Below are 19154 nucleotides of genomic sequence, written 5' to 3'. Positions count from 1 at the left end.
AATTTTAATGCTTTAGTGCTTAATTGAATTTTTAGGACTAAATTGAAAAAAATGCAAAGTGTGTCTAATTAGTGATTAAATGACTTAATTGAATTATTGCATGAAATTGGAAGTGTTTATGTGGCAATTAGACCATAAATTAGTGTTATGGACACAAAAGGGTATTTCTAGAAAAATATCTAAGTAATGGGTCAAGGGCATTTTGTCCAAATTGAATAAAGACAAAATAAAGATGAAAACAAGTGTTCATCTTCTTAAAATCAGACGTTTGCTGCCAAAAAATTCATGTCACCATAGCTAGGGTTCTTGAACTTCCTAAGCTCAATTGTAAGTGATTTCTTACCCCGTTTTTAATTATTTTCGTATTTTTATGCTTATTGAAGCTTGAATTTCATGTTTCTACTATTTAATTTAAATGAAATTAAAGTTTGAAAATTTACCCATTCATGATATAATTGTAAATTGATTAGTGATGTTAGATAATGAATGTTTGAAGTGTTAATTACAAGTTTTACTAGATGAATTTTGATGGAAATGTTGAAAAAGGGCTAAATTGTGAAAGATGGTAAAGTGTGCATAAAGTTGTGATTTTGTGAAATGGAGGGCTGTTATGAGCATGAAATATGATTTAGTGAAGTTTGAAATTTAAAAATTTAGTGAATTTTATTTTTACGAGCTTAGGGACAAAAGTGGAATTTTTGAAAAGTTTCGGGGAAAAATGTAAATTTGCCAAAATGTTGTGTATGAATTGTATTTGAATGAAATGTTGATAAAATGTATTAAATTGTGTTAATATAGATCAAGAAAGAAGAAATAGTGGAAGTGATCGGGAAAAGAGAAAGTTATCGACTAAATTACAAAAATAGTCGTTTTGCATCCGAGGTAAGTTATATGTAAATAATAGTTATATTTGTATAAATTGTGAATTATATTTGATATGTGAATTAATTTTGAATGTGGAAGGAAAATTGTTCATGAATTATTCAAGTAATAAAGTGTTAAGTGTAAATTCCGGTTGAACTTAGGAATAGAATTGGATACAAGTGACATGTCACTAGAGACCGATGTTACTGATGTTACAGTGTTACAGTGAGTCCGGTCTTGGGTGATCTAGCATGTGTTGCGAGACACTGACGACTTGTGTGAGCAGGGCCGTGGACATTTCAGGTGTTATTGATCGGTGGTAGCTTCACTACATTTCGATGGTAACCGGCTACATATCGGTGGTAACCGGCTACATATCGATTAATGGCACTTATGTGCTAAATCTCTACGTATCCGTGTATATTCCAACTGTTCAACGGGATTAATAATGAATTAAAGTGAATATGAAATGTTAAGTGTGAAAATGTATATGCAAGTGAATTGGTAAGATTGTGCATGTGTAAGTGATTGAAATTGCTAAGAAATGTTTTGATTAGTTATATGTTAAAAGTGTTAATTATTAAATGAGTAATTATTGTTTACATGTAACTTACTAAGCTATTTATAGCTTACATCTCTTTCTTTCCTTTGTTTTATAGTGATTTGAACTTGATCGAATAGTGGACCGTCGGACTCGTATCACACTATCATAGCCATCTCGGTATTATGTGCTTTTCAAAATGTTTGAACTATGGCATGTATAGAGTCTTAATCATTTTGAGCATGATCAAATGATATGGCTAAGATTAGCTATTGAAATGGTTAGTAAAGATTATGTTTTGGTATTATGTATGTGTAAATGGTAACTAATTCAAAGAAGCAGTTTCTTTGACAGCAGCAGTGACGTGAATGTAAAAATTCACCATAAATAGTAGAAATGGAATTAGAGAGTGACTTATATATGGAATTAAAGCTTATCAAGTCTATTTTTATATGAAAGAAACGATGTAGGAAAAGGAATTCTGTATTTTGAGATATTTGAATTTTAGTGAGACAGGGTCAGAATGGTTTTTGAAGTCCCCTGTTCTAACTTTAGAAAATCATTATAAATTGTACAGAAAGAATTATGGATCATAATTTATATGTGTAGATTTCTTAGTGAGTCTATTTTCAAAAGAAAAAAACTATAACCTTATATGTATTCTGTACAAAGAGATAATTGATTTTTAGTGCCGAGAGGCAGATCTGTAGAGCTGTGAAACAGGGGATACTTTAATGAATAAACTGTACTAATTGGCCAAGTCAAAAATTCTGAAAATTTTATGGTAAGTAGTAATATGAGTCTAGTTTCAGGGAAAATTTACGGATTTAAATTTTGAGTTCTGTAACTCGAGTTATAATTAAATTAGTGAAAGTCACGCAGGTAGACAGTTTTGTTGTGAACAGTGAATTTAATTTTAAAAGCAATTTTTTTTATGCTCCGAATTGGTAAGTTAAATTGGATAACATCTCGTACTAGATTCCGGTGACGGTCTCGGGTAAGGGGTGTTACACTAACTAAAACATAATGGAGTTGCTCATATTCAAGCTCCTTAAGTACGAAAGCTAGTTTAATCTGCTACAGCGAATTACAACAGATCACATGGCCTTACCCTACTCGCCCATATCCTCTGGGGAGTATCTGGGTCACGTGTAACCCCTAGAAGGATAATGTGTCACCACGCATAGCGCCTAGTCACCCCTAGCACATCATATCAGCGAGCTGTGCCTTATATATATGTATATGAGCCACTTTGAGAAGGGAACAGCAAAACAAACACTCAACAGAAGCATAAGCTGCAATAACCCAAACAAACAATACTTAACTTCCATTTTCCTTAGGGAACATACATAAACAAAGCAAAAGCATAATAAAAATATATTACTCAATTCCAAAGTTGAGTATACAAATTCACAATTATTTCATCAACTTGAACTCCTCGTCAATGCAAAAACTAAAAATGTTATATATATAGCAATACTATTTGCAGAAATTAAATAAAAGCCTAATCCTAGTATCCTACTATGCAAGCAAAACGAAAACATTCAAGAAGAAGGCACTAGCTTTAAGGTCAATGGAAAAGTACCTGATAAAGGAACAACTAGAGTATCATTTAATTGTACAAGGAGAAGACAATTTAAGCTAAAGAAAAGTATTAGCTTTAAGGTTTAGGGTTTAGTCATTTCAAAGATGAATGTTAAATTGTGCAACTTAATTAGATAAACTCAAACATTTTTTTGTTTAAATAGAGATGCACCAATTGGTATGATTCAACTTCATCTTTGTTTTTTGGTTTTAGTTTCATTTAATTATACAATTCATTTTCATTTATTTGGTTTCAATTTTAGGGTTTACGTAGATATTCTTGAAAAAATAATAAGGCACAAATTATTATTTATATCACATGTATATAAGACACTCAATTGAAAAAAAAATTATTTAAGAATAGTAAAATTTACATCACATTACACGTCAACCAATCTAACAACAAACATAAGCTTAACATTATGCATTCAAAAAAAAAATGACTCGTACTTGATTCCAAAACAAATCAACCCTAACAATTTATCAGAGCAACTAATATAACTTTCCATGTGTTCTCTGTGGGTTGTCCATGCCACCATGGTTAAAAAGTTTGGAGTGTAGATGCGCGAAAACCTTCACCAATTTCTTTGATACTTATCATTTGACTACTTTGTGACATTTGTTGGTCCGAGTAGCCATATGAACTCTTCAAAAGCTATAACCCAAGATCTAAGTCATTAGGTATCATTTTTTTTCAAAAGCGAGCAATTATTCTAAAAATACTCTCGTATTGAAAGAAACCCGCAAAATTTTTATTCTTCGACAAAAAGCTATAACTCATTTCTCTAAACCTTAAAAAGAATGAATTAATGGCCCAAGCATAGGTATATTTTAGTTAGTACTTTTTTTTTCCGCTCCACAACTATTTCAAAGCACTTACACATAAGATTGGGCTTTTGTGCCAGAATTTGATTTTTGCTAAGTGTTTCCAATGCATTTGAATAAATGACGACCCTTGATTATTTGAGATGCTTGGAACAAGTTTAGTTGTTTGATTCATATAGTTTGGTTTTCACATAAATCCTTTTTGTTATAGCATCTGATGAATTTAATGTTGGACTTCCGGTATGCCCCATGGTGTAACACCCCATACCCGAGACCCTTGTTGGAGTCGAGCACGAGGTATTACCTAACTTAACTTACTAGTTCGGAGCATAAAAATTTTCTTTTAAAATTAATTCACTCACGTTCATTCAATATGTCCCTAAAAAGGAATCTCAAGACCCTAAATCATGCAATAGAAATGGTTCGGGTCCAAACCGAGAACATTAATAATTTTCTGAATACTAAAACAAATCAAAACAATTCATTTCACTATTCATAATAAAACTGTCCACCTGTGCAACAATCACTAATTTAATTATAAATCAAGTTACGAAACTCAAAATTTAGATCCATAAATTTTCCCTAAAACTAGACTCATATATCTTCTTACCATAAAATTTTCATAATTTTTGGTTTAGCCAATTAGTACAGTTTATTCTTTAAATTCTCCTCTGTTTCATTATTCGACAGCTCTGACCCTTTTCACTAAAAATTAATTATCTCATTTTACAGAATTCAGATAACATTCATGTTTGTTTCTATTGAAAATATACTCACTAAAGAATCTTTACATATAAATTATAACTTCCAATTCTTTCTGTACAATTTTAATGATTTTCTAAAGTCAAAATAGGGATTTCAAAAACTATTTTGACCCTGTCTCACTAAAATTCAAATATCTAAAATATACAACTCTTTTGCTTACTCTATTTCTTTAATGTGAAAATAGACTCATTCAGGTTTAATTTAATATCACACTCAGCTTTTAATTCAATTTCCACCATTTTGGTGATTTTGAAAATCATGTCAATGCTGCTGTCCAAAACTGTTTTAGTAGAAAATGTTGATAATTAAGTTTATAACACCTTCACTTTCTTTCAATTAAACCCTATACATTCCATATAAACCTTAAGATGCACAATAAAATTTACCGAAGTAATCTGGATAGTTTGCCCTGATGTGTTGATCCGATCCACCGATTTCACATCAATCTACAGAGAACATTAATCACACAGGAGTAAGCTTATGTAAGCTTAGTAAGTTCATAGGCATAGAAAATAATTCTTACCGAACATCTTTTAACAATTATACAATATATAATTTCACTAATTCTTCCTTTTCTTAATCAATTTAGGAAACGGTTATGGACTTGAGTACTTCATTTTTTAAAATGCCATAGTATAACTATGGTATTGCACATAATAACATATCACACACCGAAGCCATAGCCTAGCCATGGTCTTACATGGAAGCATATATCACACCGATGCGATATCTAGGATATGGTCTTATACGGAAATCACATATCACATTTTGCCATGGTCCAACCATGGTCTTTTTCGTCAATGCGTATGAGTCACTGAACGAAAGTACTCAATCCAATGTTTCACTAAATTAGAACTTTTATTCAAACATTTATATTTTCACAATTATCTCAGTTTAATAACATTCATATAAAATAACATACCATAGCATTCATGAAATTTCAAAGTATAATACAACATTTCCTGCCAACCACAATCTCAAACAATGAATTTACTCAATTGAGCTCAATATCAAATATCAACTTATATTCCAACATTTAGCTTTAATTGCACTTATAAATACTTGTCAAATTAAGGATCGTCTTACGGATTTGAGTACATCATTTGCCCGATGCCACGATTTGCTTGAATCTTCTACAATGCTTTAACTCAGTATGGTTTCCTTCACTGAAACACCATACCTACTTTTCGCAACTCAGTATGGTTTTCTTCACCGAAGCACCATACCTACTTTTCACAATTTACCATGGATTCACCATGGACTTATTCGTCAATTCATCACTGATTACCGAACGTATGTATACAATCCTGCGTATCCCTTAATTTGAACTAACAATCTCATTTTTTTCTCATTTTTACCATAATCATAATTCAACAACAATATACAAATTGATACAATATATCATTCTCACATTAACAATTAATCATAAAAGTTCAGCCGTATGAACTTACCTGGGCCAATTTGTAGGATTTGTAAAAGTTTAGAGACTATTTTGATACTTTCTCTTTTCCACATTTATCTTCAGATTCCCGATATGATGAAAAATATGAAAAACAAACTTGAAAACTCTCTCCTATGGTGTTTTTGCTGAAGAAAAATGATGATATCTCTAGATTTTTCAATTTTGTCTTTATTTTATATGTTTAATTTGTAAAATTTCCAATTTTGCCCTTATTTCTCCTGATTTTCTTGCTGATTTTCTTGCCCAAACCGTCTAGCCCATATACTTTAGGCCTAATTGCCTTTTAAATCCTTCTTTATTAGTCACTTAAACTATTTAATCACAATTTAACAAAATTTTCACTATTTTCAATTTAGTCATTTTTAATTAATTGACTATCCAAACGTTAAAATTTTCTAACGAAACTTTTATACTAACTCAATGACACTCCATAAATATTTATAAAACTATTTATGGCTTGACTTAAGGTTTCGAGGTCTCGATACCTCTTTTTAAACCCAATTTACCAATTAAATTCTTTTTAAATCACAAAATTCACTAAATCACAAAATTCACTAATTCAAAAGTTCTTCTAAATTCACACTTGACCCATAATTATTAATTTATTAAATTTTCAAGCTTACTTGTTGGATTTAGTGATCCCAAATCAATGTTTCTGATACTACTAAAAATTAGGCTGTTACACGTGGTGCAGCGAAAAAATTATTTCGGCAATCATCAACTATGGATCCATGTATGAGGAATGAATTGAGTTGAAATAATGGTCGAAACAATACCTTTTCAAAACTGGAAGAGCGACGAACAACGTTGTTGATATGATTCCTTTGAACGGTATCAATCCCAAGCTGCAACAATAACGTCTCGACCTCTACGTAATCCACCCAGTCAAAGAACGAACAACAAAATTTTCTTGAACTTTTCAGAGAGAAAAAAAAACGGTTGCAAGACCTTTTGATACATGAAAAAAATGATTGCAAGACCTAATACACTAAGGGATTATATTCCTTTTATTTTCTTTGATATCACATATCAGAAATAAAATGAGATTATTCCCTTATTATTAGAGAAATAGATGGAAAATCAGAAAAAGAAATTATATGCTTTCCTAAAGAATATCAATTTCCATGTCTTTTATATTTTGACCGAAATTAATTATTATAAATATTTATATTAATAATTTGGTAAACTATATACAATTAATATTTTGTATGAATCAAATTCATATATTAATTTTATTTATATTCTCTATTTATGTACAACAAGTTTCTACATATAATGTGTTCAATATTTAACTATCAAACTAAATTAATTTAATTCATGTGACAACTAAATACAATACCAAATGTATTTGGATTCTCTTTGCTTCAACTATAGGGTGTGACCCTGTAGGTTCTTGTAACGTTAGTAGTAATACTAGAACGTTTCTAATACTACAAGCAATGAGTGGCATATAGCAATGCATCATTACTACCCAAGTTACAAGGACTTATGATTCGACATAACCTTTCTATGATAATCTTTTCATGTATTATATCATTTTATCCTTAATATCTAAATTGGACACAAGTCATGGAATAATCACATTTGCATAGTCCAATATCATATTTCTTGATATTCTGAGTATACTATAAACAAATAAGTATGATATCTCATATCAACTTATTCTAGCATGACAATGCATTTCTAGTTTCACTCTATCAAGAGGCCTAAGATATTGCTCCTATTATGTAGGGGGGACAAATCTTATCTTAACCAACCATATCCTTCTACATAGATTGCGACATACCCAACATCAGTCTTTATAGTATAATCTGTTATGGTAGACGTTTGACTATGTCAAAATATACAACTCACTATGTTAAGATAATGATGATCTCAAGTCTGAGGATCATATACATAGTTATCACTATGAGTAATGTTGTCACTATTACATAATAATCCAAGAACCATACTCATAGCGGGTCAGTCCATTGTGTTGTTCTCTAACACATACTCGTGTATCAATTTTATCAATTTTGACATCCCTATGTCAATAACAACACTTTGTCATCAATTAACTACACATTAGTATCAATGCATTATCATTATCCAAACCCACATAATACTTGAAGGAGGACCTTTTAAGAATAATCATATTATTCTCAGGACTTTATTATTAATCAGTTTATTAGTACACACAGAAAAAAATCTAAAATAATAATGGCAATGTCTTATATTAACAAACAAGTTAAAACGAGTATATGATAACAATCATCTCATGATTGGTTTTTTTACATATTTAACATTTAAGCTAAAGAAAAGAAGTAGGGAAGGAGAATATTTGTACAAAAATATAGGCAAACTGCAACGGTTCATCATGGTTTTTACTTCACAAACTTGAAGACCATAGAGTACAAGCAAAAAGATGATAAGTAAGCTAAAAAATACTTGTCTCTGAGATGGAGAGAGATGGGATGGTTTACATAGTATTTTCTATCCCTTGGGAGTGCTAAAAAGGGTTCTTTGAAGTTGGAATGTTAACTATTTTGTCAGCTCCACCAATGCCCACATCAACACTGATTGTTTTATCATTGTTTGTAAGTGGCAATTCTTGCAGGCCATTGCTTTTCTCATCAGTTTCTGTGTTTTTCCCATCTTTGCTTTTACCCCACACCACAGTGTAAAGCCCTAAGACTATAATAATGGCTCCAAGTATGCTGAAATCAACCAAAAATGAGCAATCAGAAGGAAAACCAATGCAGAATCCACTAGATGAACAAGACATCTATTTTGTTTAATGGTTACTAAAGCCACAAAAAAAGCTACTTCACAATGCATTCTGTCACTATCTGCATTAGGTATCTCTAATAGTCATCCAATGGTTCTTGAGATCAAAACTCAATACCTTCCAAGGTGGAGTTTTTCTGCTAAAATAGTGGCCCCTAGTGCAGCAGTGATGATCATACATAGAGGACTAAAAGATGTTACAAATACCGGTCCTCGTTTCCGGATCATGACTCCTTTCACGTAAAACGTGATTCCAGAGCACACTACTCCCTAATCAATCACAAATTTATGTTAAAATGGTCAAGTATACTTGTGTCTGCTTGGTTTTTTATGGGACACTTACAGAGTAAGTTGCAGCAAGAAGCCTTGAGTCCCAGCCTATTTTCCAGGGACTCAGGTCACGGACCATAACCAGGGACACTCCTGCACCTTCCAACATTCCCATGAAACATATCCAAGCTGTAAGAGAGAGTTCCGCAGGATACTTCTTCAATGTGAAGGACTGAACCAGAAATCATAACCCAATATTAGCTCATAAATAAGTTTAATCAACTTTCTTTTTTTTAGAATGTTTTGACTCACTTGCAAAATAAAGAAGCTTGACCCGCAAAAGACGCTTCCAAGAAGCATTATTGTACCGGCAACCCCGTGTTTATCTGCAGATTCAGTGGTAGTTCCATGGTGTATAGCTCCTCCGGACTTGACAAAGTCAATAATGGGACCTTTGTACAAATTCATCACCATTGCTCCCATGACTGTGATTGCAGTTCCAATAATCTTTGCCATACTTCGTATCTTCTTCACATTGATTTTCTCTAACCTAAAAAACGATAAATGCCTTCAATATCCTATTGACAGTACCAATACCAAGTGTGTGGATATACAAAAAACTAAATGGAAAAAGAACAAAGATAATGGAACTTTGAAAACTATTTAAGGTGGAGGATATTGGTTTGAATATTTCACCTACAAATCATTGCCATTGTGAAGGTAACAGCAGGAATTATGTTAAGGAAAGCCGACACATATGTTGCTGATGTGTACTTCATTCCCAAAAAGTATAAATTCTGGTCAAGCACTGGCCTGTTTCATCAAATCAACAACATCGATTACACCTTTGCATTCTTGGTTTGCAGTTGACAATATACCATTTTCTTTTCCATTGTATCGTATATAAATATATGCTAAACGAAGAAAAATCATCATCTTTGCATGAATGTGTAAAGCCCTTTCGGATCGGAGATTAATAAGTTTCATGATCAGAAACCATATATATGTGTATATGTGTGTATGCAGGTATTTACATATATGGAGATACAAAGAAAGAAGAGAGTTTTAGAGAATTACTCGAGGAAACCAAGAATGACAATCATGAGGAAGATAGGGAGGGTCATCTTTGGCCTTATTTTCCTGCAGAAAGAAGTATGTAAAGCAGTGATAATTAAGTTTAGGGGTTTAAGAAATGAATATTTTGAATGTGGTGTGAGATGAGTGAGAGGGTATTCTCATTTTACTGGACAACATCACATCGCGCCATGCTCACAATCTAGTGATATTGGCAGGAAACTCACTTGTTCCTGAACACTTAAACCAATCAGGACCTCTACATATAGGAGTTTTTCTGATAATAAAGCCTTTCGGGAGCGGTGAGTGCTCAAAGAGGATAATATATACTAAATTGTAAACACAATGTGTGATCTAAGAAAATGAGAGGAAGAAGAAGGGGGAACCTTTCAAGAAGAAAAGCAAAGGGTGCAATGATAATGGTGGCAGCAAGATGACGATAAGTAGCAAGGATGAAATTGCTCATGCCATGCTTCAAAGAAACCATGGAGATTATGAACATCCCTGCATATCCAAACTGCAGAGACACCATTGACAGGTATGGTTTCACTTTGTTCAACATATTCCTCAAAGCTGCGTATGGCGTTTGGCCTCCCATAATCTTCTCTCTCTCTTCTCGAGTATTTACTCGCTCTTAGGTTGGCACACTTCTGAATGAGATACGGCCTTCTTATAGACAAGAAAATGCAAAGACATGGTCAAAGGCTTGCCACGGAGGTTATTGGTCAAAGACTATGTGCTGGTAGTATATATGTTTGGTTATTAGGTTTTAGTCTAAATTATTATACTAGTTTGATTTTCTTTTATTGTATTTGTATTTTGGTTATATTATTTGTAGATTTTTATTTAAAAAAGTATAATATAATATTTTTTCAATTCCGTTAATATTCATGATAAAATTACAAAATAAGATATTATCATATTTGTGTTATTAAATTTAAATGGTCACACCTACAATATGGGTGAAAGAAAATAAAATTTATTCAATAATGAATATAGTTGGAGTATAACAAACTTATATTTCAATACTATTGTAAATATGTTTGATTATTGAATTTGTAATTTTTATTTAAAATAATATAAAAGTATAAAAGATAAAAGTGTTATTGTAATAATATTAATTATAATTAATTAGAAAATATTTCGTAATTTCATAATTGAGTTAATGATCTGGTTAAGGGTGATGCCAACTCAATGAAATACTTAAATAATAATAGATTTTATCACACCCATGATTTGGGCGAACAAAAATATTTTATATTAAAAAATATATTTATAAAAATATATTAAAATGATTATTAGTGGAGTGGTAAAAGTTTTTTATATGAATTTGGTCTTGTGTTCAATTCTTAAATAATGTTTTAAAGTTGTTTTATTCGAAAGTTATATAAAAATATGAAAAAAATACTCTTATAATAATATTAATTACTTTTTAAAGTAAGAGTAACTCGTGATACTAACTCAACGAGCCACTCTATTTATAGTATAGATTATATAGATACATGTGCTTATATTATTTGATTTTTATTTGAATTTAAAATTTTTAATATATATTTTTATCTTTAACTAGTATGATAATTTTTAATTTAACACAAGTTCGTAAATAAGTAATTGGGTTTGAAATTGGGTTGGAGACTCAAAACTTACTTTTGTAATTGAGTTTGAAATTAGATACGAGACTCAAAACTTACAAAACTTTTGTAATTGAGTTTGAAATTAGGTACGAGACTCAAAACTTAATTTTCACGAGGTGAATAAGCTTAGATATTTTTATTAGCAACTTTGGGTAATGAACTTTTACCTGATTTCATCAAGATTCGATTTAAATAATAAAGATATATTTTAATTTAAATTTCATTAAAAATATGAATATTAATATAAAATTTGTAAATGTTTAATTACCAACATGATCAATGAAACATATCATCGAAATAAGTTAAATTTTAGTTTAGACTTGAAAACTTTTTAATATCCAATTCTGACCCAAATCAAATTAGAACATAAACATATGCACAAACTTAATTGAATGAGCTTAAATAATTCTTAAAATTTAGGTCGATTGAGTCATAGTTTGGTTGGCATTAACAATATTGTCTATATAGAAAGACGTAGGTTTGAGCACACTTAAACGTATTTTATCTTTCTATTGAAGTGTTGGAGAAAGACCATAAGAAAAATTTTAAACAATTTGTATAAACAAATTCTTAAAATTTAAAAAATGAAATCCAATAAAATTTAAAAACTTGTAATAATATGAACTCCACTCCATTACACTACAAATAAAGCAAAAGAAATGCATTATTTTCCAATAAATGTGTAAAAGTCCAATAAGGCACTAACTCTTAACTCTAACTCTCACTCTAGTTTAGAGTCCCCTTATCCATGAAACCCAAAACAACCACTCCTTCCACAACCCACTTTGCTTTGTTCATAGAATCACAGGAAAATAAAATAAAAATAAAGGAAGTCTGTATGGGTGGATCTCTCTTATGCTTTTGCCTTTATTTATTGATTTATTTGGTTTGGCCAGAAGGGATTCGATTCATTGACCGTCAATCGTTTTATTGTTAAGTGGGGATGATGCAAATGCAGTGCTTGTTTTGTATTTCGTGTTTATAGGGTTTTGGTTTGGGTGCTATGAGTAGTGTCACCTCCATTTCTAATATAATTGGATTCTTAAACTACCATGTTGCTAGTTTGAAAGCTCAGTTTCTTTTTACGGAATAATAGTGTTTTAAGATTCTTTAATCTTGTCATTTAACTTCCAATCTTAGGAGGAGTAGTTACAAACCTCGAACATGGCTCATAAAATGGACATGAAGAATATTAAAAAAAATGTTTGAATTGAAAAAAATGTTAAAAGATATGAACATCACATATATAATAATTGTAATTACATGTTATTATTTACTATCATTAAAGATTAGCCTAAATTAACAGTGGTCTAATTTGGTTAATGTTTATTGGGCTTTAGTTATTAAATAAAGTATGAGTCAAAATGTGTATATACTCTAGTAATTAATTTCTAATTGATGATTGGTTGATTAGAAACTAGGGTTAATGTGTAAAAGTTATATATTAGAGTTATGATTCCCTAATTACACATACATAACTTTTCTAATATCCCATTTTAAAAAGAGATAGCCACCTTTTCAAAATTACTTGTGTGCTAATTTGGAAGATCAAAACTATAAGATTAGAAGATTTCAAGAAATTCATGAATTGATGCGTTTCGCATTTAGATTTATTCTTGATGATTTGACATGACAAATCCTTATTTATGGTTTATTAAGTTTTATATAAGATATTATTTTCGATTCTAACAAGTGGTATTTGAACCTTGCCATGTTGAATAATTGAGAATGAATTGATTCTCTATTATTTTATGGATTTGATATTTGGATTTGGTGTTTTCGATCATACACATATTAAATCTTTTAAATTTATGTTAAAAATTTAGGGTTCGTTTTTCAATTTTTAATTTTGGTGATTTCAATTCTCATTGATTTTGGTAATTTTCGATTAAATTCCACATATGTTAGAATTGATGTTGATTGAATTCAATATATATATATATATATATATATATGATTCGAAGAATTGGTTTGGTATGAATTACTTTGGTGCAATTCATAAGAATTGCTTTGGTTTTTTAATTTTACTTTATGTATATGTCATGGGTTGTGCATGGGAGCACGCAACCATGACAAACTTGTGCGATCCACCATGTTTGAGGGAGGTCATTTGGCCCAACCAAACTGGCCCGTTGCCTGGAGAGATTAAAAGCCCATCTCAAGAGCCTGATAAATATGGAAAGTGATCCAAGAAGATATGATTATGTAATCTTAGAGTTCTAATTGTATACAGCTTCTAATTGTATCTTAGAGTTCTAATTGTATACAACTTTTAATTGTAGCCCTTAATGTACTTTGAGGCTCAACTATAAATAGAGACCTCTTTGCTCATTGTAATGCATTCAGTTGTTAATAAGAATTTTGAGAGTGTTCACTCAAACTTTTCTCCCAAGCGTTCTTGCTTTTGTTCATCTTTCAAAGTTCGTTCTTACTTCGTTCTTCTGCTGTTCTTCGTGGGTGCCTTGAGGGAATTCTGTTGAATCCTTTATCATTGCGAGATTAAGCTGACTTAGGTGTTTTTACTGTTGAATCCGTTATCATTGCGAGTTAGGCTGACTTAGGCGTTTTTAAGCAAAGAAACAGCCTAAGGCCGCACGGATCGCGTGGAAAAATTCTAAGTCCGTGAAAGATGTCGAAAGATGTTGCTGGGAATGTTGAGGGAATGGAGACCCGTGGGAGGGCTAGGAAAGCTAGTCGCTTGAGGGACATATTGTCAGCTGTAGAGGATCGTGTCGTCACTCTCGAGAATTCCGTAGGGGATATCAAGGAGAGGATTGATGATGTCGATGATAGGCTCCATGATGGATTGCAGTCCATGCAGGAGCAGCTCAAAGTGTATGTGTTGGACAATGTGGAACAGTTGACGGGTAGAGATGATGCCATTAAGACTATGGTGGCGGCCTTGAAAGGGGAGATTGCGGAGCTCAAGGGTGAACTCACAATCTACAAGGCTGCTTTGGGCAATGGTGGGTTAGCTGCTGTCGCACCCAAGCCCAATATTGATGTTCCCAAGCCCAAGGAGTTCAAGGGAACAAGGTCCGCAAGAGATGTGGACAACTTTCTATAGGGAATCGAGCAATACTTCCGTGCCAAAGGCATCACAGAGGATGTCACTAAGGTAACTACTGCTGCGATATATTTATCTGACGTTGTTTTGTTATGGTGGCGTCGTAGGTCCACTGATGTGAGACGTGGTGGGACCGAAATCGAAACTTGGGAGGAGTTTCGATGTGAGTTCAAAGCACAGTTTTACCCAGAGTATGCCGAGGATGAAGCTCGGGCAAAGTTGCGTCGGCTTGTGCAACAAGGCACTGTGAGGGAGTATGTGCAGGAGTTTAGCGAACTTATGCTTCAAATCTTAGATACCGGTGATCCAACATAAATATGTGATAATTATAAGGTACTGTATGTGAGCAATAAGTTAGTCCAAAGATTGATTCATTTTTTGACATAATTTATTGTCAATGTTTGATTGCTACAACGAAAGTATCGCTTACTATTAATATTACTGTCCAAAGACTTGATATTAATGTTGTGTTCGGTATCTTGAGATGAGATTAACCATTATTTTGAATTTATTGTTTACTTATGAATATTCATGTAACACCCCTAACCCGTAATCGTCGCCGAAAATAGGGTTACGAGGTATTACCGAACCAAATTCAAATTCGAATAATCATATATATACACATGTTCAACCTACTAAACCAACTAAGTCTTAAATCAAAAAGGTAATATCAACCTATTACAAGTCATTTCATATCATGCATCGAACAAATTCGTAAACACATAACTCATAATTAAAAATTATGCAGAATATTTCAAACACCACTTTTGGTCATACCTCATTTCACCTACTCGACTAACAAATCAATTACAAACAACAATGACACAAATGTGTATATAAAACTCATATTTAAAATTTTACCTATTTTACATGTAATCATTATATTTTAACATATGTACCTATATCAACCCTTATAAATACAAACAAATAAAAACATTGGGCTGAATATGCTATAAGCATTTGTCTAATTTCATAGTATATTCACTTATTATTATTCATACACTCAAAACTACTTATCAAATTGCATACAAATATTTATTCATCAAATAAATAAAATAACTATTCATATGACCAATTTCCCAAGCTTTATTCGAAAACAATTAAGCTTAAATACTTATGCTTTAACCAAATGTCAAATTCATCAATACTCAAACAATTCCATGCATAACATACCAAGACCGATCCTATATATATATATATATATATTTACTATGTATTATTTATCCTTAATGTTTCAAAGGTCATTTACAAGACCAATTCCATAAGCAATGCTCATTATGCAATTTACCAATTTCAACTACTCTATATTCATAGTAAATAAATATACAACTTTCACATAGTAAATGATAATTCAAATTCAATCTCAATTACCGAAAATTAAAATATTTCCATCCATGATTTCAAACATAGCTTATACTTATACCGTATCATATCAATCAACTTTACTTGTCTATCACAATCAATATTCATAATTATCAAAATTCAAAATCCTCCAAAGCATAACATCACTTATATTAGTCTCAAACATTTAAGAAACATAGCCAAATCATCAACCATAATATTTAATCAAAGCATGAAACCATTCATGTCAAAAAAAACAAGCCATTTTAGCATGGCTTATTATATATATACACTTCATTAAAAATATATTCAAAAGGGGTAGTATAGCCTATACATGCCATAGATTTTAAATTTAACTTTTATAGGTACCGGTGGACGGACGATAGTGTGATTGACTACGCTGACGATCCCCGAGCCCATAACTAGATTCCAAAATCTATAAAACTGAAGGACACATATATACATAATAAGCTATCATAACTTAGTAAGTCATAAGCAATTAAACAATTCAATGGCATTAAAAATTCAATAACAAGCCGAATAATGCAATCATATTCATATATGCACATTCGAGCTTGCAAATCTTATATATATCAAATATATAACTATGAACCAATTTCAGCTTGGTGAATATACATTAAGTAATAACATAGTTATTTTTTCAGTATTCAAATCATATACCACTCTTTACCGAATGTACTCATTCATATATAAATGCATATAAAACATAGTTATGGCTTCACACATATACTTACCCTTTGGCCGAATATATATATAGGCTTTTTACACATACACATACTTTTGTATCCCAATTGACATAACCAACTAAATTTGATAGCATATATTAATTAAATATTACATACTTATACCGACATATACATCTGTGTCACATTTATCATTCATCGGATCAGTACAATTTGTACTAAATAATTTATCGAAGCATTAATAAAGTTGCACCATTAGTGCTCTTCTCTCACTTAACCAAATTGATCTCGGTTTCGCACACTTAGTGCCCGTTATTTAACATCATTATTTAATTTTGCATACTTAGTGCTCGTTATTCAACCTCATCATTTAATTTGCACACTTAGTGCTAATCATATAGCCGTAGCTATTTCATACTCGCACACTCAGTGCTAAATATCAACAAATCACCTTCACATCTATCCCTGCTTCTTAAACATATACACATTCGGCTACCACATATATATATTTTGCATATTTCAGTTCAGCATATAAAATTAATATTTATCTAAAATTTACAACGTCTATTTGCTTATGAACTTACCTCGGACAACGATAATCGAAACGGAACAATTAGTCAACGACTTTAGTCTTCCCCCGATCCAAGTCCGATTGCTTTAATTCTTGATCTAAACACATTCAAATTGAACTCATTCAAACATAATTTCATTCAATTTTGTCCAACAACACATAAATGGGAAATTTACCATTTTACCCCTGATATTTAACATTTTTACAATTTAGTCCAAATTGTACAAAACACAAAATATTCCAAATTGACCACACTATATTTTGGCCGAATATTCCCTAGACTCATATAGGTCCTTGCATGTCATTTATTTCACCTTTTAGTCCCTCAATTAAATATTTTCTTACAAATTAACCCAAAATAATCAAATTCATCAAAAATTCAAGAACAAACATTATAATCTATCACATATCTTTCATATTTCATCATCAACTATTACCAAGCTCAAGTATTCATAAATGGCATGTCTCAAAATCACCATCAAATTCTAAAATTAAAGCATGGGCTAAATATAACACGAAGCAACGATCACAAAAACGTAAAAATCATCAAAAACCGAAACCAAACATACCTTAAATCAAGCTTCAAAGATGGCCGAATAGCTTGGTTGTTCTTCTTTTCTTTTCTTTTCTTTTCTTAGTTTCGGTTAGATGATAATGAAATAAAAGATGATAGTGACTTTTATTTGTTTAATTATAATATTATAATATAATATATATTATAACCTTTATAAATAATATAAAAACTATATATTATACACATAATGTCGTCCACTATCTTTTTAATGGTCAAATTGCAAAATAAAACCTCCATATTAAAAGAAAAACCACTATTCAGCCCTTTTAGAAATAACCATTAAATTTTTATTTTACGCGATTTAATCCTTTTATTTAATCGGACACTCAAACAACGAAATTAAAGCACGAAATTTTCACACTAGGAAATTCACACGTAATAAACACAAAAAATAATATTAAAATATTTTTTTGACTCAGACTTGTGGTCCCGAAACCACTATGTCCGATTATAGTCGAAATCGGGCTGTTACAATTCATGTGAGCTTGTTTTTATCTATTTTGTTATATATTTAGCTAGTTCATCTTCTACTGTCACAATATCTGCTAATACAAATTCTATACCCATGCTTAATGGGACTAATTTCAAGGAATGGAAAAGGCATTTACTTATAGTGCTTGGTTGTATATGTTGGGAAATGTACCCATATTATATTAAACATGTAATTATTTTCTATGTATTTGAACGATGAATAAAGAAATAAAGTTAATTTCACATTTCACTATTATGTATTTTGTGTTTGTCTTTCATGTTTTGCATGCATAGCGAAATTGTGATAGCAAACATTAGCTCATTGATTGTCCAAGTTCAAACTGATAATAAGTGGCATTATAAGAACATTTACATTGTGAAAAAATAACTTACTTCAGTAGATAATCTAAACGAGTCCGTAATCCCGTAAAAGAATCAAAGTGAGCATTTGATTGAAATATTTAAAAGGATTATTATGTCATCTACAATTCCAATTAGGGAGATGACTAGTCTTGACTATCGAAGTAGTTGACTCCACGGTTCAAGACATAAATGTATTCATTAGAAGAATAATACATTGGACTGGTCCCAAGATGAATTTATTCTAATTTCATTTGTGAATTAATTCACTTGTGATGTTC

The 19154-nt window shown here is 31.2% G+C and overlaps 1 protein-coding gene across 1 annotated transcript; it reads right to left on the bottom strand.

The window, feature by feature from the left end:
- Positions 1 to 8350: 8350 nt before the first annotated feature.
- On the bottom strand, positions 8351 to 10763 carry LOC105786154 (WAT1-related protein At4g08300). The gene is made up of 7 exons (XM_012612475.2): positions 10538 to 10763; positions 10155 to 10217; positions 9774 to 9890; positions 9390 to 9627; positions 9151 to 9309; positions 8926 to 9077; positions 8351 to 8737 (listed from the first exon to the last, which is right to left on the bottom strand). Exons 1-7 carry the CDS (start codon positions 10747 to 10749, stop codon positions 8530 to 8532), a joined length of 1149 nt encoding a protein of 382 aa, XP_012467929.1. The 5' UTR covers positions 10750 to 10763; the 3' UTR covers positions 8351 to 8529.
- Positions 10764 to 19154: the final 8391 nt, after the last annotated feature.

The sequence above is a fragment of the Gossypium raimondii genome, chromosome 1, assembly GCF_025698545.1.
Source record: "Gossypium raimondii isolate GPD5lz chromosome 1, ASM2569854v1, whole genome shotgun sequence".
Lineage (NCBI taxonomy): Eukaryota > Viridiplantae > Streptophyta > Magnoliopsida > Malvales > Malvaceae > Gossypium > Gossypium raimondii.
Note: the sequence above shows the minus strand (reverse complement) of the source record. Positions and strands in the feature narration are given on the sequence as shown.